This window comes from Carassius carassius, chromosome 38 (genome assembly GCF_963082965.1).
Source record: "Carassius carassius chromosome 38, fCarCar2.1, whole genome shotgun sequence".
In the NCBI taxonomy this organism is placed as follows: domain Eukaryota; kingdom Metazoa; phylum Chordata; class Actinopteri; order Cypriniformes; family Cyprinidae; genus Carassius; species Carassius carassius.
Genome location: NC_081792.1, coordinates 10,699,986 through 10,720,194, shown reverse-complemented (window position 1 = coordinate 10,720,194; position 20,209 = coordinate 10,699,986). Strand labels below are relative to the sequence as shown.

The 20,209-nt window shown below is 37.7% G+C and overlaps 3 protein-coding genes across 7 annotated transcripts; all 3 read right to left on the bottom strand.

Annotated features, from left to right (window-relative positions):
* Positions 1–386: 386 nt before the first annotated feature.
* Positions 387–6,328, bottom strand: LOC132119287 (amyloid-beta A4 precursor protein-binding family A member 1-like). 4 transcript variants are annotated; one of them, XM_059529122.1, is made up of 9 exons: positions 5,173–5,314; positions 3,914–4,059; positions 2,566–2,652; positions 2,315–2,488; positions 1,998–2,177; positions 1,665–1,877; positions 1,465–1,584; positions 1,244–1,384; positions 387–932 (listed from the first exon to the last, which is right to left on the bottom strand). In XM_059529122.1, coding segments are annotated over exons 1-9 (1,137 nt in total). In that variant the 5' UTR covers positions 5,174–5,314; the 3' UTR covers positions 387–857. The 4 variants fall into 4 exon arrangements, with proteins under 4 accessions (XP_059385105.1, XP_059385103.1, XP_059385104.1 ...); XM_059529120.1 differs by having other exon boundaries at positions 390–932; positions 2,315–2,491; XM_059529121.1 differs by having other exon boundaries at positions 392–929; positions 2,315–2,491.
* An 860-nt stretch (positions 6,329–7,188) lies between these two features.
* pex11g (peroxisomal biogenesis factor 11 gamma) lies at positions 7,189–9,963 on the bottom strand. 2 transcript variants are annotated; one of them, XM_059529126.1, is made up of 5 exons: positions 9,685–9,963; positions 8,921–9,106; positions 8,673–8,851; positions 7,573–7,644; positions 7,189–7,498 (listed from the first exon to the last, which is right to left on the bottom strand). In XM_059529126.1, exons 1-5 carry the CDS (start codon positions 9,847–9,849, stop codon positions 7,255–7,257), a joined length of 846 nt encoding a protein of 281 aa, XP_059385109.1. In that variant the 5' UTR covers positions 9,850–9,963; the 3' UTR covers positions 7,189–7,254. The 2 variants fall into 2 exon arrangements, with proteins under 2 accessions (XP_059385109.1, XP_059385110.1); XM_059529127.1 differs by having other exon boundaries at positions 7,189–7,480; positions 9,685–9,961.
* Positions 9,964–10,187: 224 nt separating this feature from the next.
* LOC132119289 (FYN-binding protein 1-like) lies at positions 10,188–19,007 on the bottom strand. The gene is made up of 16 exons (XM_059529124.1): positions 18,980–19,007; positions 16,796–17,363; positions 16,614–16,668; positions 16,151–16,233; positions 15,775–15,833; positions 15,604–15,638; positions 14,185–14,296; positions 13,931–14,090; positions 12,696–12,849; positions 12,588–12,604; positions 12,439–12,493; positions 11,246–11,309; positions 10,958–11,120; positions 10,806–10,839; positions 10,666–10,703; positions 10,188–10,525 (listed from the first exon to the last, which is right to left on the bottom strand). The coding sequence occupies exons 2-16, from the start codon at positions 17,307–17,309 to the stop codon at positions 10,500–10,502; spliced, it is 1,569 nt and encodes a 522-aa protein (XP_059385107.1). The 5' UTR covers positions 17,310–17,363; positions 18,980–19,007; the 3' UTR covers positions 10,188–10,499.
* Between the last annotated feature and the right edge of the window lie 1,202 nt (positions 19,008–20,209).

The following is a 20,209-nucleotide window of genomic DNA, read 5'->3' as shown; positions in this document are numbered from 1 at the left end:
GATATGGTTAATCTAATAATCTAATATTATTTTCTACAATAAATAATTTAATTTCTTAATTCAAAATATAATATTAATGTATAATTCTCAGATAATCCGGGGCTTGCTATGTTGCAGGTTTGTTTACATATTAATCTCGTGGTCATGAGAAATCTTGAATAAGGATGACGTTACCGCGACAAAATAATTTCGTAGCCATGACTTAATATCAGTTCCCACAAATTAATATCTTGTGGCCATGACATATTATAACGTAGCCATGACAAAACTTAGTAAACCGACCATGTCGTCTACTGGGCAACGTAGTGTTTATAAAGTCTTAGTTGATATAAAATTATAGAAAAAAGTATAATTGTTTACAACCTCCCTTCTTAATTAAACACAAGACAAGGAAAACATTTCTTTATGTACCATCTTTAATAAACATCCAATACAGCAGTTATTAAAATATACCTTTCCCTAAAGCTTAAAACGAACCCAGGCATTGCTCCACTGATTTTTTACAGGCACTAATTCTTGAGCTCTGTAAAGAGCATTGCAAACCATTTAAAAACACTGAATATCAAATCTGTACTGCGATATTGCAGAAGTGCTGGAAACTTGAGATGGGATGCTCAAGATGATTTAAGTGTGGATTCTAATGCATAGTCATGCAAACACAAGGCTTGTCTTGAGGCACCTTGCCTCAGCACCAACAGCAAAAACAAATGTCCATGATCTCTGTACATTCTTACACTGTTCAGTTTTAATGCATCTGCTAAAAGGCAGAGTTTAAGAAAAAACATTTTTCTACACTTTAGTCAAGTGTTCAGTGGCAAATTTGCATGTGACCGAGAGGACCTGAGAGGACCCGCCTCCTAAAGGTACACAGGCTGATCTAGGCCAGTCAGGAGACGGTACATTGAAGTCGGCATAGTCTTCAGATGAATCTGTTACAAATCAGATAAAAATGATTACTACTACTTTAAAGTCGGCACTATCTATTTTCTAAACACTTGTTCCAGCTCTTACTGAGAGAATGTAATTGTAACATCATAACTGGGTCTTTTGGGTGAAAATGACAAGACTTTTCTCTGGTGATGAATCATTTAGACAGCTTAAACCCACCTCTGGAGGCTCACACTCTTCTGTCTCCATTTTTAAGTGATAATGTTGATGTATGCATGATCAGATCTAATTTCAAATGGTTTTCAATATAGTATAAAGCTGGCAATTTGTTTAAAGTGTATTACACTCCTCTTACCTCTCCTACAGCATTGGACAGGATGTCAATGATCTTCTCGTGAGGTGTAGCTACGACACTCTGTCCATTGATCTCAATGATGCGATGACCAACTCGAATGCCGCCCCGCTCAGCTATTCCACCGCGCATTAAACTGCAAATCTATTGCATAAATCACATTGACTGAATGTCAGACACTCAGTATGGTTTTATAAACATAGTGGCAAAAAACAGTTGCTTACAACCCCATCTTCCACGCTGAAGCCCAGCTGATATTTGGCGTCTGGACGTTTAATGATCGCACTGGTGACCGGTGGACAGTGAACGATGCTGAGATTTATTATCGAAAGGTTCTTTAAATCCTAGAAAATATGGTAAATCAATTTTGACATGAGATACAGAGGAATTAGGAGCTTTCATCTTCATTTCTGGCTGGTCTTACTCGTATGATGCTTTGGCAGGTGGTGATGGGGAGGCCCACCAGACTGGTGCCGTTAACGGACATGATGTGATCGCCGATGCTCAGCTCTCCAGAGCGTTCTGCAGGACCGCCGTGCAGCAGATTGGCTACCACCACAGTCGGCAAGATGGAGCCCCAGCCAGACTCCACGATCACGAGGCCTAACAACTCTCCAGGCTTCTTTGATATGCACACCTAACGATAAAAAGAGGCGAATGGGGTTTTTCCAAGCTACCTAGCCATAGTAAATTATAAAACAGTGTTGAGAGCAACAGCTTCCGCCATGGATCCACACAGAAGGGAAGATATCCTCACCTCTCTGAGGTTTTCAGAGCGAGAAAAGTGAACCAGGTCTCCGTTATAAAGTTCTTGAGTGCTGAGGTAATCGCTGTACTCGCCTGGCTTCAGATCACTGGCTTTTATTCCATTCGTGTGCAGAAACTGCTGATATGTGACACCAAAAGCCTGTCCAATGGCCTGTGCGATGATCTGAGCCTAAAGAAGACACAAATAAGAGTAAATGTAGATCACTATATATAAATATTGTGTATTGTATAATAAAGACCCTACAACGATGACAATGGAACATCTGTACTCTTTATCAAGGTGGACATCACACAGAAAGCACTCACATTGTCTGAAGAAAACACGTGGCAGATCATCCAGCACTTCTTCGGTGGTGCTGCAGAGCCAGCCGGCGAGTCGGCTGATTTGCCATCGGCTGGCCTCCTGCGGGCCATCAAAACGACTATGTTCCCAATGTCTGCGATGTATGAAATCATCTGCAGAGCGTGGTCCATCATGGCCTCCTGGAAGCATGAGAGAAATCAGCCGCACATCAGAGAAGACGGCACTCACAGAACATAAGAAGTCTTTGTCTTACCTGTGTGTCAGCACTCAGCACTTTGATTCTCTGTGTAGAAATGAACAGATCGACCTCTGTCATAGGCTGAGACTCTCCTTCAGGTGCCTAGATACACACGCAAATATATGTTAATTCCTAAAGAAAGTACTAGTAGTGGTCACTATAATGAGTGTTGTGGCAGATCCAAGCCAAGCCAAGCCAAACTCTCAAGTTTAAAGGGGGGGTACAATGGTGTTTCGTGTATTCAGAGTTGTTCACAGGTTTAAAGAGATGGATTCTCATGCTAAACATGGCCAAAGTTATAAAAAAATAATTTAGAAGAATGACTGAGAATTTCTGTGCCGAAAATCGTACTTCCGGGTTGGTACAAGTTTTGGCTGTTTGTTTTTGATTGTGAATCTAATGACGTAGACGAGAGCGGAAGTCCGTATATGAGCATTTCTCCCAGAAAAGCGCTCCCACACACACGTTCACCAGAGGAGAGCGAGACCGCGCACATCAACACACTTCAAAATCGGCGGCAGCGCTGCATAGGATTTGTTCGAGAATGTCTCCAAATAAGTGTGTTTTTAGATGTGAGGGAAAGTTTACCGTGTTCAGCTTCCCCAAGAACCCAGCGTTACATGAACAGTGGATGCAGTTTGTTTTTTCGGGGCAGCAACGGAGTGTATCAAGTGCGTTTGGGTGTTCTGGTCATTTGAGTGACGAATGTTTTATAAACAAGGCCAAAGTCATTGCTGGATTTGCACATTGTTTGCTAAAAGACCCCATTCATGTAAGTACAATTGCATCAGATTTCTGTCTTTTGTTGGAAATCAGCACATAAGTGAATATATGTTCATGGAAACAACATGAAACATCAGTATTATAGCTGTATTATTCACGGCACGCCTCCAGGAGCATGGCTTTTTCCGGAAAGAATCGGAAAGCTGTATTTTTCTTTTATAAATATGATAAAACTAAAGACTTTTTGGAGATATGAAGGATGCAGTACTACTCTATAGGTACTCAAGATTAACATGAGATTAGGTGAAACTGTGTATGTTATGTACCCTTTAATTAAAAGGTTGTGTTTGGAAGCTTAACCAAAGGCTAATGGGTTTGGAACATGAGGGACAGTACATTTTGGGGGAACTATCCCTTTAAAACTTAAAATATGTGTGCTAAAATAATAATAAATAATATTAGTATTTAAAAATGTTTTTCAAAATTCTACTTTTAAAAATGATACATGTAACACTTTTAAATTACAGTTCATTTCAAATTCATAACAGATATACTGCAGATATAATCCTTATTGTGGAGTCTTGTCGTTATGCTTTTTTTGTTAAATTAGCTTTTTTATAAATAAATAATGTTCTTCCACCTTAATGCGATCCACAGCTTCCTGTGCCTGAGCCATCCGGGCGCTGGTGGAGGGATTTTTCTCAGACTTTAATTGCGTGGATCCAAGATATTTAGCTCCAAAGATCACCCCATCCAGGAGGTCTTCAGGATCACATGGTCCAGGCACTCAGAACAACAACAAATGACATTATCATCTACATCACGAGAGCTGTGAAAGCACAACTTGAAAATACTTCTGCACTAAACTTCATACCACTCTTATAAGCCGGCCATGTCTCAGCTTCCTGTTAAAACACAAAAGAAAATGAGTGACATCACATAAACAACTTAACTCGTTGGATCCATTGCTGTGTTCCACTCAATGCAGAAAGTCGGAATTCACAACTTTCTATGATTACGTGATAAAATCTGATCTGATTACAGGTGCAGAAAACTGTAGGGATGCATAAATGAGCAATAGTTGCTCATTTCAAGCAATTAGTCGACTAATTACACGTATATATTAATAAACAATATAATTCATGATAATGAGCCTTTAATTGCCTACACATAAAACTTGTCAAAGCACACCGCAGAAGTGATGATTATGAATGCATCAGAGAAAAAAACTGCAAGAACACTAGTTTATTGATGAATTATTATGATGTTAAGGCAATGTTTTTCTGCAGTGATAAAGTCACTTTTAATAATCTGTATGTCATGGACTACGTGACATCGCCACTTTCTGTGGATATATTTTTGTTTGTCCCTGCAACTAAACCTCTTCTCGTCGACTATTAGGGGGCAGCCCTAGAAACCTGTTCCATGGAATAAAAAAAAATAAATAAATACAAATGAAAAAAAGGGTAATTCGCCCTTTTTATCTCACAATCCTGGCTTTATTTCAAGTTTAAATATTAAATATTGAGATAGCATATCGTCTACATTTGTCTCAGAAAAAAGATCAATTCTGAATTTATTGGAAAAATTAAGTCGGAATTGTGTGCGATAAAAACGCAATTCTGAGAAATCATTTCTGTGAATAACGAGATGTAAAAAAAAAAAAGAAAAAAAAAGTGAGATCTAAAGACAAAATTGCAAGAAAGCCAGATTGTGAGATAAATCGCAATTATCTATATTGTTTTATTCCACGGCAGAAATGGGCTTTCTTAATAAACATCTGTGTACAATGCTTTAAATGAGCTTTCCTGTCCAGAAATTGACTAATAGAATAGAATTCTCCCCATCTGCTTTTTATTGGAACACAGTCGAACTAATTTAAAAGGACTAAACTCTCACTAGATCACTGTTTGGGGAGATGGACTGAACCACGCTCAGGCCTTTAGATGCCGTGCTCTGCTCCTCCTCTGTGATTCCTGAGACCAGCAGCTCTTCCTGCAGGTGTCTGTGCCAGGCGTCCTTGCTGTGAGACACGGAGATCATCTCTTCTGCTTCACTGCTCTGCCCTCGGAGCCCTGACTGATGTCCGGGGGTCACCAGGGGCGTGTGAACAAACAGTGGGGCACTTCTGGGTCTCTCAGACTCTGGCTCCTCTAGCAGCTGTAGCAGATCTTTCTGATACTCATGTGAAAAGAGCAAGGCTTCAGGAACGTTTCTGTCCGCATCTCCACATGCTGACTGGACGGTAAACTCAAGCTCTTGAAAGGAGCAAGCAGTGGCCTCCGCTGGAGTATAAGACTTATGCGGAGCGCCGTGATTGGCTGATTCATCAGGGGTGCAGTGTGTGTGATTGATGGATGGATGAAAAAGATGGAGCTGAGTGAGGAGACTCTGAATGTGCGAGTGGTCAATGTCCTGTTTCGCACTTTTGTCTCTGATTTTCTCTTTCTTCAGTTCATAATTCCTCAATTTTCTATCTCTATCCTCAACGTAATTCTCTTTTGGTTTTTGCTGCTCATCCTGCTGTTGAAAAACACAAACTTCAGGCTTGTTCTCACACATTTCTTGAGGCGAAAGCTCTTCGCTGGAGTCCTGAGCTCCGTAATCGCTTACAGCAGACACCATGTCTTCATTCAGCTCTGTGTTGAGAGATCCAGAAGCCTCTAAATCTCCCACCGAACAGTTTTCAAGTCCTACAGCTGAACGGGGCTCGCTGAAAGAGCCGGACCTCCAGTTCAGCAGTGGGGGCTCGACCGGGTTACAGGGATCCAGATCCTCAGGGCTCTGCCAGTTTTCACTGAGCAGATTTGAGGATGCGGGACGGTTAGAAGCATCAGGAGCCCATTTTGCATCCTGCGCTGAAGCTTCAGTTCGAGAGTTCGAGGAATCAGAAGAAGCAGGTTGGGAACTCTGTTCCAACTCCAAACCTCCATTGTAGAGAAAATCATCTGCCATTACTACTAGTTATTTTCCTCATCCAGATAGTTCCCAGCTTCCCTTAAATAGGACCCTTAATACCCATTCATCTTCCAGAAGAGCCTTGATCCATGTAAAGCGACCTAAATAACAGATTATCAAAGTGTAAAATGAAATCAACTAGTGATTTAGTGTAATATACATACTGTACTAGTAAAATGTTTGGAAATTATGGAAAATACACATGGTAGTAAGAAAATCGGAGAACTATGATAATACTATAGTATACTAATAAAGTATTCATTGCTTAGACACTGTAATATGGTACAATTACAGTATTTTTGGTCAGGTGCAATGACAGATTTGTGTTTGTTTATACATACAAGCATGCAAATTAACAGGTATTCCAAATGAAGTTTAATGTTATTTAATATAACGGCTTACCTTTTATCTAACGTTAGATCCCCATCAGTAGCTAAAGTTAATCATCAAGAAGTATCACGCAGATTCTGGATGTCGTTGTTTTAATGGCTGGAGATGGGAACCGGTCAAAAGCATGTCGTTTTTCAGTGAGACAGTCCTAGAAATGAACGGAATTCATTTGTGTACAGGACTGATGACTTTTATTGGGTTTGCACTGTTATTATGCGACTCCACAGAACTTCAACGTAGTTCAGAACGTCTCTAGACCGCGCATGCGCACCAAGACAAGACAGAACTAATCCATCGTGTCGTCCAAAGAGCTGCACAGAATCTTAATTATATATATATATAAAACTCAAAAATATAAATCTGAAATTAAAGGCTTCTCCACATTTCAACGAGTCATTGAAAAAACATTTATTTCACAATTATGCATGAAACATTTTCACATTATTAGTTTACAAATAGTACATTTTCTCGAATACATTTATCCATATACAATTAAATATATATATTTTCATTATTCACCAGTGTGGAATTTGACAAAATTCCTAAATGCGAATTTCTCAGTTCTCACACAACGCATGATTATTACAAATAGCAACAGATTAGATATCAAAGATTTGTAAGAGTAATGATGCTTCAGGAACATGCTCCTTGATCACCGGAGCTCATCTGTAGAAGGCCTATCAGAGAGGAGGTTGTTCCCATCAGTCCCACCAGCCATGGAGGAAACCGTCCAGCCCACAGAAACCCAGGAGGCATCCAATGAACAGCATTGCTGAGATCTGCCAGACTGCTCAGGATACTGAACACTTCCCCTCGGATCTGCCTCCGGAGCACAGCTGTCTGAGAACACACTTCCTCCCTGACACAATGAGCCATTCTGTGATTGGGCAGTGAATATGGAAACATTAACATTTAGACCTAAGTGTCGTGCGTTTAGAAATGAACACCCACCTGCTCTCAGCTGGAGCTGATCTTTGACACGTCTGCGCTTTTCTCTTCAGAATCTGGATGGACCTAATGGATCTAAAAAAAAGAGTTTTGCTGTTTATCAAAGACAAACACATATTGTACAGAATGGGTACTTTTTGAGTTTTATGAATACTGTTAATTTGCATTTTAGCATAACTGAGATACTATTGTTTAATATATATATATACACTTTTTTGTCTATATAGTATGTCACCTAAGAAATTACTTGAAATAAGTTACATAGATAGATACACTATATATATATATATATAAAGATTATGTTATATATGTATATATGTATATATACACACACACAGTATATTTGACCCAGGACAACAAAACCAGTCTTAAGTGTCAATTTTTCAAAATATAGATTTATACATCATCTAAATCAGCTCTCCATTGATGTATGGTTTATTAGGATTGGACAATATTTGTCCGAAATACAATTATTTGAAAATCTGGAATCTGAGGGTGCAAAAAAATCTAAATACTGAGAAAATCGACTTTGAAGTTGTCCAAATGAATTTTTAGCGGTGCATATTACTAATCAAATATTAAGTTTTGATATATTTACTTTAGGAAATTTACAAAATATCTTCATGGAACATAATCTTTACTTAATATCCTAATGATTTTTGGCATAAAAGAAAATATATATCAATAACTTTGACCCATGCAATGTATTTTTGGCAATTGCTAAAAATATAGCCAAGCGACATAAGACTCTTGTGATCCAGGGTCACACACACAAATATATATATAAATATATATACCATTTTATTTCAGTTAATGTTTACTGTGGGTGACAAAAATGTTTGTAAAAACTACTTCTAAAACAACAGCTTTTCGCCTACTATACAGGAGGCATAATTAGGAGCAGGGTTAGTAGTTCTATAACAAATCCTTTAATTTCATTAGTGGATTTTATTTAATAACTTTTCTTTGTTTTACATTTTTAGCCTAAAACTTTGCAGGTTTTAAAACATAAAAAAAGTCTAAATTGTCTTTGAGTGCTCAGACATCTGGACCCCACTGCACAGTATGTGGTGAATGATGCCCGGTCCACTCTCTGCCTTTACCTGAGTATGCTGAGGATAAGCGATATACCCCAGAGGCCTGTGCTCAGCACCCACCACTTGTCAGATTTGGTTCGGATGAGCTCTGCATCTGCCGCCCAGGCGATGTGCTCGCAGGGGTAATACAACTGATCCGCTACATTATTCAGAATTGACATCCAGCGCACCAAAGCATCCTCCTCCTAAGAAAAAAAAAAGCCATTAATTCCGACTCTCCTTCAAAACTCCAATTTTCCATCCTGTGTCCTCACCGAGGCTCCTAACCCATAGCTGGTGGAGTACGCCAGCATGGACAGGTCGTCAAAGAGCCTGAGAGTGGTTCTGCAGTCACTCAACTGAGCTGAGAACAGCAGGAGACTCTTCCCCAGAGACGACTGAGAGCTCTTTCCAGCTAGAAGTCCACCGACCAGCTGAGAGCCATAGCAGAGCGTCCTTATCTAAACAACAATGATTACATTGTGCTCTAATCACATACAGTATGATGTCACTAAACAGCTTGTGTGCATAATTTGGAATATGCAATGTGTCTGATTAATTCCTCACATGTACTACATTTCTAACAAGATTTAAGAGTAGCAGAGCACTGTACATTTGTCCAACATGATTTTCTAATCTTTTCCATCTAACGTCATTTCAGCTAAAATGTCTCATTCTTCACAATCTCTTTAATGTATAATGGTGATAATAGCAATTATTTTACTTTATAGTTTTTATTTTATAGTTATCACATTTAAATGCAGTAATTACTAATATTTAAGTAAATAAAAAAGGGAAAAAGTTAGTGTGCAATGTATGTTTCCATGTTGTCTACTGTATGCATATGCAATACTCATAATTACATTTTAAAACGTCTCTCACTATTGGCTACGATTTCTTAAACATTTAAGTATTTTATTTTATATTTATTATTATTTAATACAATACCGACCATTTACACAAATCAAAAAGATAAAGTGCAATGTACACTATCATAAGTGCTGTCTATTACATACTGTACGTGTAAATACGAACTTACCACTTTATCTCTTCCTCTGTATGACTCTAACACATTTATGAAGGACTCGACTGAATTCTGCATGATTTGTCTAATTGTCATCTGCAAACACTCAATCCTGCGAAGTGGAGGCTGTTTCTCGTTTGCATTAATAACTTTGCAGAACGTCAGACATATTAAACACATAAAAGGCGAGTTTTGTTTGTCAAATTCATCTTTTTGCAAGCAGTCTTGCGTTAGGTTAGTGGACTTCGTACAGGAAGTTAGTCAGGTTCACGTCAGACCAAAGCAGTCGAGAGCCGAGCTCAGTGGTGACGTCATTAACCACTGTGACGTCATCGAGCGTCTACTCACCTGCAGCAGCCAATCACAGTTGAGTGTGCTGGCTCAGAAAACACTGCTGCTGTTGTAGGCAGTGGCATCGCATTTGAAGTGTTTGTAAAGACACAGATAAAACACTAGCAGCAGGGTAAATGGTTAAAAGTAAATAGAGAACCACAGAGAGTGGAAAACAAAGGAATATAAAACTTTTTTTTTCTTTTTATTTGAAAAAAGATCGTCATATATATCACAAAAGAGACAAATCTGAAAGTAAACACATATAAAAAAAATCCCTATGATAGTTACAAATGTCAAATTCACAATAATTTGCATAATTATAATGTACCGTACAATAATTATTTCTACAATATACAAAGCTTTGAGCATTCCGTTTTTTGGTTTTCTTTCATTTCTTTCATTCGTTATAAGAAAAGGTCGGTGTTCAGTCTTTTTTTTTTTTACTTTCTCAGGTGAAAACAGTTTTACATGGATGATAACCATCATCTCCAAGCAGGTCAGCTGTCGTCATTGTCATATATATCTGTTAGAAAGCAAACAAACAAACAATAAATCAATCAAATTTGCTATTACGATAACAAATAAAAAATCCCTCGTTTGATGGGACGAAACACGATATTTGATTTAAGATTAAAAAAAAAAAATATATATATATATATGTACCTGAAGCAGTATCAATGTCGTCATAAACCTCATTCTCCCTAAAAAAATAAAAATTAAAAAATGAACGCAGAGGATTTGGTAACATTCAAAAACTATTAAGCAAATAAAAATAACTTGTATTTCTGTATTTGAATACGTACTCATGCAAAAGGTAATTAACAGGTACATATCCATCTGTGCAATGAGAAAGAGCATACAATTATTAATAATGATAAATCTTCATTTAAGATCATTTAAGAAAAAGGCAAAGCCTCAATAGCGTATGATTTCCAGCAGGTGGTGTGTGACTCACATTTGCCCAGTTTATTACAGCACAGAACATGCTTCTTGCTGGTCTCCTGTATAACATCCAGAATCTCTCCACGGACCACATCCAGGTACTTGCTCCCAGCCTTCTTCAGATTGGCATTAGGGTCCACCATCATGGTGTACAGAACTCGGATGGGCCCTTCAAACTGTTAAACATATGTGTTATATGTTTACTACAATTTAGGACAACTGGCAGCTTCTCATGGCAATAATCAACCGGAATCAAAGCTAATCTGTAAAATACAAATGGACAAAAGGAAGACAGATTCACCTTAAACCTTTTTCGAAAGTCTTTCTCATCTCTCTCTCGCTGCTTGGACTTTACTGGATCGGGGCTAGATAAAACCATATGGTATAAACGGTCACATATATGATGTTCACCACAATGCACAGAACATTAAAAAACAAATACCATTCAGGGTGCGATGTTCATTTTGAAAGAAAAAGACTAGTGCTGGGCAACGATTAATCGCGATTAATCGCATCCAAAATAAAAGTTTTTGTTTGCATAATATATTTTTTAATATATATAATGTTAAATATATAAACATGATATATTTTTCATAAACAAATGCAAGCATGTGTTTGGATTTATATATACATAATAAATATACACAGCACACTACACATATATTACATAAACAAAAACCTTTTATTTTGGATGAGATTAATCGCGTTTGACAGCACAAAAAACAACATTGTAAAAGATTACAATTTTGTTCTGAAGTCAAAAGAAACATTAAGATATATATATACACAGTATATATATACTGTATATATATAAATATATATATTAATAATTACTGCTTGAAAATACTATTGTGATCATTATATGATGATCAATACAGAAGATCTAAAGAAACTCCTGGTTAGGGAAGTTAAAACAAAGCCCACTTTTTCCTCGGTGGGAGTTTGTCATTTGTTCAAAAGGCAAATGAAGCTGAAGAGACACAACTTCAGCAGCTTTTCATATGTGCAATATGAGACAAAAATAGCAAATAGGAGGAAATGTACATAATTGGTGTGATCATTTGTTTGGGAACACGTGAAGACCTTAAGATGTGGTCACATTAGTGAAATTTAAGCAAATCTGTGTGACCAAATTAAACCCATTACAAAATCTGTGTGCAGATTTTTGTTCACCCAATTATGTTGATTCCTATTGAAATAACTATTTTGCGTGTGAAAATTCACCAAACAACAGTGATTGTGACCGCACACGGCCAGGTTATATATAAACGGACAGAAAATGACTAAAAATGAGATCACATCAAATTTTGGCAACACTGATTAATTTTCATTTGCATTTTGTAACTGAGTGATCAACACTAAAAGTACTCAACAGTACAACCCACTAAACATACCTGATCCCTCATAGCCCCATTTCCATTTGTGCAACATTAAATATTGGTTACAGAGGTCCATTTGTTAAAAAACTGAGATGCAGAGCAAGATGAGAGATACCTGATCTCTGGGGGAGGAGGAGGAAACTCATCATGGTCCACATCATCGTATACATCTGAGAGAGGTAGAGCATATTCTTATCAATCCACTACAGAAACATGAGAAATCACCTCAAATCATGAAAGTAGAAGTCTGGTACGTTTACTCACCATCACTGTGAAAACTGCTAAAAACAGAAAGAAAAAAAACAGAATATGAGCTCAAACTCATAAAAAGATGCCCTCTGTGTTCCCTCGTCATGAGGCGTGAGGTCTCACCTGTCCAGCTGGTCGCTGGAGCCGATGTCATCATATAACTCTGGGTTTACGGGGCGTCCTGCAGAAGGGTTACAGGAGGGCATGGACTGACCACGGATCTTCCGCTTCACTTCTTCATAATCCACATCCACACAGGAGTTACTGATGTAGCCCACTGAAACAGTAAACACATATTTATGTGATATAGACTGCTTAAATATAAGTTAATGTCGCAATGCAACAGATCTTTCTTGGATAATGATGATTTTATGTGAAATGGATTATTAAAAAGAAGGAAATATAGAGTGAGGACTTGGATTGAGATGAAATGCATGTAGCAACAGATCTGTTCTTCCATATTGTGATGTGCATGAGAGAAACAGATGATTCTGTACTAACACGTTAATGAAAAAAAATGAAAAAAAGTTGCTAGAGGACTTGAATCGTGATGAAAAGAAAGTACTGACAGATTTTATTCTGTTTTGGTGACATATGTGGAACAGATTGTCAAAAAAACGAACAAACAACAAAGTAGAACGGGGACTTATTGGATCATAACGGAAACAAAAAGTGGCAAAAGATCATTTGTGCCATATTTTGACATGCCACCGAGTGAAACGCATTAATGAACAAGAAAGAATTTGAAAAGATTGAAAGGAAGTAGCGACAGATATTTCATGATCTCACTCTTTCTGAAAATGTTATTTTCACAGGTTATGTTATCAAAGCCCTTCAAATTAGAATAAAGATGGTCTTTATCAATACTGAGATATGTTTAAACTGCTTCATCTGTGATATTTTGTTGTTTCACAAGCATTCCAGAAAACATTAAAAAGGTTATAAAGAGCTTAAAAAGGAAATAAAAAAGCCGCTCAAACCTAAATGACACTAAAATGTATTGCATGTTATTGTTCTACTGTTATAAGGTCTCCTTACCGTGGGCCAGGTCAGTTCAATTAAATAATACATAACGGTAAAATTCTTTATTGAATCATGGACTGTAGAATAGAATAGAATAAAATAGAATAGGGCAAATTGGCATACAATTGACATTCTGTCCCCCTCACTTCTGAAAGGATGAATACAAGCAGCACACACAAAGCTGACATCACTTCCTGTGCAGAACGTCTTGCCTCGTAGACTTCCACTGGAAGTGCATTGGTGGAAACCTGATTCTAGTTTTTGGAAACCGGTCAGAATGTCTTTCTGAGGTAATCGGCAGCATGTCACAGTCAGAACTTGAGGATAAGACTTACTGCCGCCCCTCAGGTTTCGTGCCAGCCATTTCCCCTCCGGGTTGTTGCTCACACGGATGATCTCCACGTTCTCTCCCTGTCGCACCGTCAGGTCATTCTTTCCACCCTGCCAGTCCTCTCTCACACGAGCCATGTGGATCACCTCAATAGGTCCATTCAGCTATGCACACAAACATGATTATGAGCATGTTAATATCTGTAGGAAAGACACATTTATGACATCCTTTTGTAGCTTCAATAGACAAAAGGCTTACCTTAAATTTTTTTCTATACTCATTTTCCCACTTCTGCTTTTCCTTCAGTTCTTTCTTGTCCAGCTCTGTCTTTTTAGTCTCTTTCAATACTTTCCTCTCAACTGGAAGAGGCCTACAACGTACAGAAATACAGTTGAGATGAAAGGAACCGCGATGACTTTCTCTCTTCAGTGGAAGCCAGAAGGAGCAATTCTCATGAATGTTCACACCGCTGTTTTTAGAGCTAAGAGAGTCCCTGCTTATTCACCTTTCCTTTTAAAGATATGATCATTTCAGCAATAATTCTGCAGTCTGTGGCTACAACATATGGATATAATAAGAGAGATTTTATACCATTAACTGATATTTGATGAAAAGATTATTTGTTCCAAGATTTCTTGTGCTTAGTTATAATTCAGTTTTGCTTGATCAACCTTAATAATTAAACATGCTACAGTCTTTTGCTCCTTTACTTTTTAGACTTCTATGCACAGATAGTAAAATTCTGGCTGGTAAAAATAAGCCAGTAATTATTTTTATCTGATGGCCAAAAACTCATAAATTATAAACTATTTTGTCTAAATACCCTAAATCTCAAACTTTTGGCATATGCTCATCAAGGCTGCATTAATTTGGTGACAAGTACAGTAAAAACGGCAATATTGTGAAATATTATCACAATTTAAAATACCTTTTTTTCTATTGTAATATATTTTAAAATGTAATTTATTCCTGTTATTGTAAAAGATGAATTTTCAGTTCTCCAGTGTCACATGATCATTCTAATATGCTAACTTTCTGCTCAAGAAACTGATTTTTTCCCTTACTTTCTCTTCTTTGTTTATTTTTGTGGAAAATGTAAACATTTTTCACTTTTTTATCAGAGTTAAAACGAACAGCATTTTTTTTTTTACTTTTGTTTAACATTGTAAATGTCTTTACTGTCACTTTGATCATTTAATGCATCCTTGCTGTATAAAAGTATTAATACATTTTAAAACAAACAAACGCACAAAAACTTGAAAAGTACAGTGGAAATGAAAAATGACACTAAAAACACAAAAAAAAAACTACAAAAGAATTTAGCATCACATTATAATGCACAGAATTAATAACCATTAATTTTGATATTTGCTAAGAACATTCCATATAACTTTTTAATTAAATTATAAAGATTAACAGTTGAAGTGTTTTACACACCTGATACTGCTAAACTAAATGTTACTAATATCCTTTATTAACTGATAAAGAATGAATGTATCATGTTTCTATATGCAAATGACTTCTGTTATTATAGAGCAAGTTGTGCGACGTCAATGTGTTCATGTTTAGGGCATGATAATCATGCAAATTTATGAACGAGCCATTGTTGCAGTTTAGTTTCAGAAATGGACTGGGAAGGGAACTCCTTCTGTGTAAAAGAACACAGATATGACTTACATATCTGGGTCTTCATAGATTTCTTGGTCGCTGTCCTACAACACAATCAAAAAACACATTAGAGCACATGCTGAACATATCAAAGGACTGTAACCACTGCACACGGAGACCCTTGAACTTCTCTTTCACTTTCTGAGAAGCAAACACACAAAAATAACCCGAGAGACTGACCTCCTGCTGAGAAGAGAAACTGTCCGTCCACGGGTCTGCAACATGAGAAGAGAGATACGCTGTTTGAGGAGAAAAAAACAACAACAAAACTAAAAAAACATCATTTGAAACCAATGCTAGATTACATTACGCCCGGTCAAAAGTGCACCATAGTGATAGGTTGTTGTGAATGGTCACCGGGGTACTGCTTTGTGGTTACTAAGGTTTTTTTAGCTCATGTGGTTGCTAGGTGGTTTCCTACTGGTATAAGTTACAACAACCCTCCCTCAAGTCTCTATGATCTTCAGTTCTGGCTGGGTTGCTCAGTGTAAATCTATGAGATCGGTTGATAACCCACCAGGTGAGAATCATAAGTCCGATTGCAAGGTATATTCACCTTTACCTCTGGGCCTGGGAGGGGTGGGAGGAGGGGGTGGGAGTGGGCTGATGTCATCATAGTCCTCTTGGGGGTCGGAGTTTCTAAAAACATTGAAAGGAGAGTCACATTATATACCAACCCAAGCAGACTCACTGACAGCAAATATACGCAAGACTTACAATTAAAAACAACCTCAACGCAACACAATGCATGCTATCTGATCCGGTTTCAGAAGAATCTACAAAGAGAGTCAGGAAATGCCACAGTGCGTGCTTTACACCCACATACTTCCAGGACGAAAGACTGCACTGTAAGATGCACGTATGAAGCCATACAACAGCGTTTCAGAATTATTTCTTTATAAATTAGAGACAGTACAGATATGGAAACAACGACACAGTTGTGTTACAGTTTCCTTCCCCTTCTCTTCCAAACTTTGGCAATCTAGACAACTACTTACAGTCAACCACGTATTACTCACAATTCTGAGAAGGATGATGCCTTCTGGCTGGGTTTGAATGGTGGCCGTGCTGGTCCTGCTCAAAATATACCATAAATACGAACTAAAGCATCATATGGATCAAGAAATGCACATTTTTAATGACGAGTGATGTATTTTCATGACACATCTGCAGTGAAGCACTGAAAGGGTTCGGCTCCTACCTTTCGAACTCTGTAGCTCTATGGTTTTTTTGGGAAGAACCAGAGGGGCTTTTTTCCGGAAATGGTCTAGGTTTACAGATGGAGGACGTTTTGGTTTGGAGGGTCGCGGCCCGGCGATGGGAAGCGGCTTTCTTAGCGGGACTACCTCCGACACGCTCCTCTGGCTCGGCAGCGGTGGTTTAAAAGCTGAAGACACTTTCATGTCGGCGTGCTGCTGAAGCATCTTGCGCTGAAGAAGTTCTCCTGTCTGCTTGACTTTGCTCGGCACATTGACCTCCGGAGGGGGCATCTTAGGACTCCCCTGGGCTCCCAAACGATGAGAAGGAGGAGGTCTGGGGAACACTCCATGAGGACCCGAAGGAAACATCTCTGGTTCACTTTGAGCGTTGAGAGGAAAGACTGGTCTCGGAGGCACTGCTGAAATCTTGTTTCTGAGCGCTCCATTGGTTAGAGACTCCGGCGGCGCACCAACCGTATGAGGTTTGATGGAGGATCCACCTCCGGAAGCTGCCATTTCTAACTGAGCGTGAAATCTGGCCCGGAGGGCCTTGACGTCCACATTTTCCTCCTGTAAAGAAATAAACCATATTCTCATCTGAGCTCTAAAACAACTCAAATGCCCCTTTGACTGGTGTGTTTCATCTCAAACGTAAATACCTGTTAACTGGTTAACATTAAGTTGTCTTAACATTTCATGTAATTTTACAGTAAATTTATACTGTTACTAGCAGTGGAAAAAGAAAGAGCCAGCTTATAATTAACAGTAAAAAAAAAAACAACGTAAATTGATATTCCCTGAATCCTCTGCATGACAGATCAGGTTTCTTCTTAGTTTTTGTCATCAGTTATGAACATCATGTTACATTTATGTTGTTAAATAAATGTTTATTGCATTAGTTTAGTGTGTGGCGTTTTGTATTTGAGTGTATGACATTGTGTGCTTTCTGTGTATTGATATTTACTTCATCTTGTGGAAAAACTACTTGTGATGAAGTCTGATTCATCATGTGGCTTTCTCTTTATATTGTTTTTTTAAGGTGGATGCCAGTATATTATAAATGTAAAAAAAAAAAAAAAAAAAAAAAATATATATATATATATATATATATATATATATATATATTAGTAATATGACATATTAACACTATTGAAGTTTATGAAACATGTTTTTAAACGAGATTCTCTAATATTTAAAAAGTTGCTACCATGTGTTTTACGGTAAGTTCAACACTTGCCGTTTTTTTATTTTTTATATTTCACTTTTATCTTTTTTACAGTTTAACATTATAGCAATGTGACAGTTTTTACTCTGCATTGTATTAGCGTCAATTATTTTCAGCGAACCAAAATTAAATCTATATATAGTAGATGAACACAATGAAGGAAAAGACCATTCTGAGTTAATCATTCGCTGTTAGATGCTTTGAATTTGACTGCCATGTTCTGCGGCAGCGCTGTGCTTCTGTCGAAGGAATCTGGGAACAGTACAGATGGCTTCTGACACATAAACATCTGACCTTTTGGGTGCTTTACCACACGACATTAACAAGCATGATATGCCGTCTACAGAGCAGGTGTGAATTTACTAAAAAAAAAAAAAAAAATTTCAATATCTGAATTAAGTAACAACTTCAGAGTTACAAAAGACTGTAAAGAATGGATAGATGGACACACAGAAGAATGCTCTCCAGCTTCAAACAGTTAAAGGAATGTCCGAGGACAAACATATGGATCACAGGAAATAATTTTGACTTATGCAAAAAACAGCATTAACAGTAATGCACTGACAATTAGGCATTTAATGCACTGATAAATAGACAATTAAATGCACAGAAGCCTTTAACAGCAAATACTTGAATACGTTTTTAAATATACATTCCTAGTCTTCTTCATCAATTCATCAGCGTTTCTCTGGGGAAAAAAATAAATAAAAATCCTTCATGAATGCCTTCAGATCTAGTGATTTCAGTAGGAATCTGCATGATCTGTAACTTCTGTATGAGCAATAGCCTAATTTAATTCATATGTAGCCTACATCACTACACTAGAGACAGTGGAAATGGATTTGAATATTTAATTAGTCAAATACCGGTTTCACTCAAACCATACAGAGGTAAATTGTTGCATCATCGTTTAAACACCATGTTTAGCCAGAAACGCAGACTGCCTTTGTAAGTACATTACCGTTGTTTTGCAGTTTTGCTTGTCCTTCTGAACTCTGCGATGGTTTTCTGTGGTGACTGACAGCAGGGCCACAGATGCTATCGACAGAGATTTACTTGTACTGAACCTGAAACCTGCTCAGAGGACTTAACTGTAATAGAACACATTGTTGTTTGTTCAGAAATAGGTATTGATCCGAATCAGTTGTGGAAAGTAGAAGTTTTTAGCAGAAGTGCATGCCATCGCTGTGGTTTCAGCAGAATGGACTATAATAGACTTCAGACCACTCATTGTCATCAGTATAGTATCTTGTCTCTGATTTGATTACCTTCCTCAGGGCGTGGATGATAATCAGTGATTTAACATGCATCTATAAGTATTGCATGTGTGGTATTTTAAAACAATAACTTAAAGACATCACACGTTGCGTGGGAGATAATAAACTGCCGTGAAGTGTTCATGAAGTGAGCGGCAGATTCAGAACAATAGTGAGGCACAGGAAGTGTCTCCAACCACACACCTTTGCACAGCACATCACTCAGCAAAGGTTGCCATGGAGATGACAGCTAAAAGCCAGCCAATCAGCTGCATGCTTTGCTAAGAACGCAACTAGCGTCAAAGACAGAAGAAAAAAATGAAAGCTTTGTCTCATCTGCTCCAGCCACAATCCAAACAATCATGTCATTCACACTTTGAAATCATGCACTAAAATGTTCCTTCTCACAGAGACTCGTTTTGCATTCCTTTGAGAGACGTCTTCAACAACTTTTAACTTTTTAATTTATTTATCAATGCGTGTTTCAACTCAGGGCTAAGTGATATTTCACATTAGTTGAAATGTGCTAAAAATATTCATAGGAAGAAAAAAAAAAAAGGATGAAGATCATGAATCAAGACAACGCAGGATTGGCTACTCTAGGGTTAAATGCGATTTAGGTTTATAAAACTAAAAAATCCCATGATCAGGCTGTTCTCAAATTAGACTAGCTTCAGATCAGACAGTGTTTTAGGATCTCGGCTGCTGATGCTGATGCTGACCAAAATAGATACTGGAGTAAAAGCTTACAACAACTTAATACAGGAGAAGTAAGTGATTATTTCGATTTAGGTCTGACCAAACTTTATGATATCAGTATCAGAATGAACTGATTCTTCATCTAATACTAATTAAATAGGAGGTCTGAGAATCCCTATTCCACTAAAAAGAGAATCGAGCTGGCCTTACCATGTGTTTTATTTCCAAAGCTTGAT

Bases quoted from the DNA above. Each gene is read 5' to 3' on its own strand.
- LOC132119287 (XM_059529119.1), bottom strand. From the start codon at position 6,228: ATGGCAGATGATTTTCTCTACAATGGAGGTTTGGAGTTGGAACAGAGT. The intron at 4,179-5,172 runs GTGAGAGTTTAG...GTGTTTTAACAG, and splicing joins TCTCCCCAAACAGTGATCTA to GAAGCTGAGACATGGCCGGC.
- pex11g (XM_059529126.1), bottom strand. From the start codon at position 9,849: ATGTGTTTAATATGTCTGACGTTCTGCAAAGTTATTAATGCAAACGAG. The intron at 9,107-9,684 runs GTAAGTTCGTAT...ATTGTTGTTTAG, and splicing joins ACAGAGGAAGAGATAAAGTG to ATAAGGACGCTCTGCTATGG. The intron at 8,852-8,920 runs GTGAGGACACAG...TTTTTTTCTTAG, and splicing joins GCTATGGGTTAGGAGCCTCG to GAGGAGGATGCTTTGGTGCG.
- LOC132119289 (XM_059529124.1), bottom strand. From the start codon at position 17,309: ATGGCAGCTTCCGGAGGTGGATCCTCCATCAAACCTCATACGGTTGGT. The intron at 14,091-14,184 runs GTAAGCCTTTTG...TTGTGTGCATAG, and splicing joins AGTATAGAAAAAAATTTAAG to CTGAATGGACCTATTGAGGT. The intron at 11,310-12,438 runs GTATCTCTCATC...GGTTTTATCTAG, and splicing joins CCTCCTCCCCCAGAGATCAG to CCCCGATCCAGTAAAGTCCA.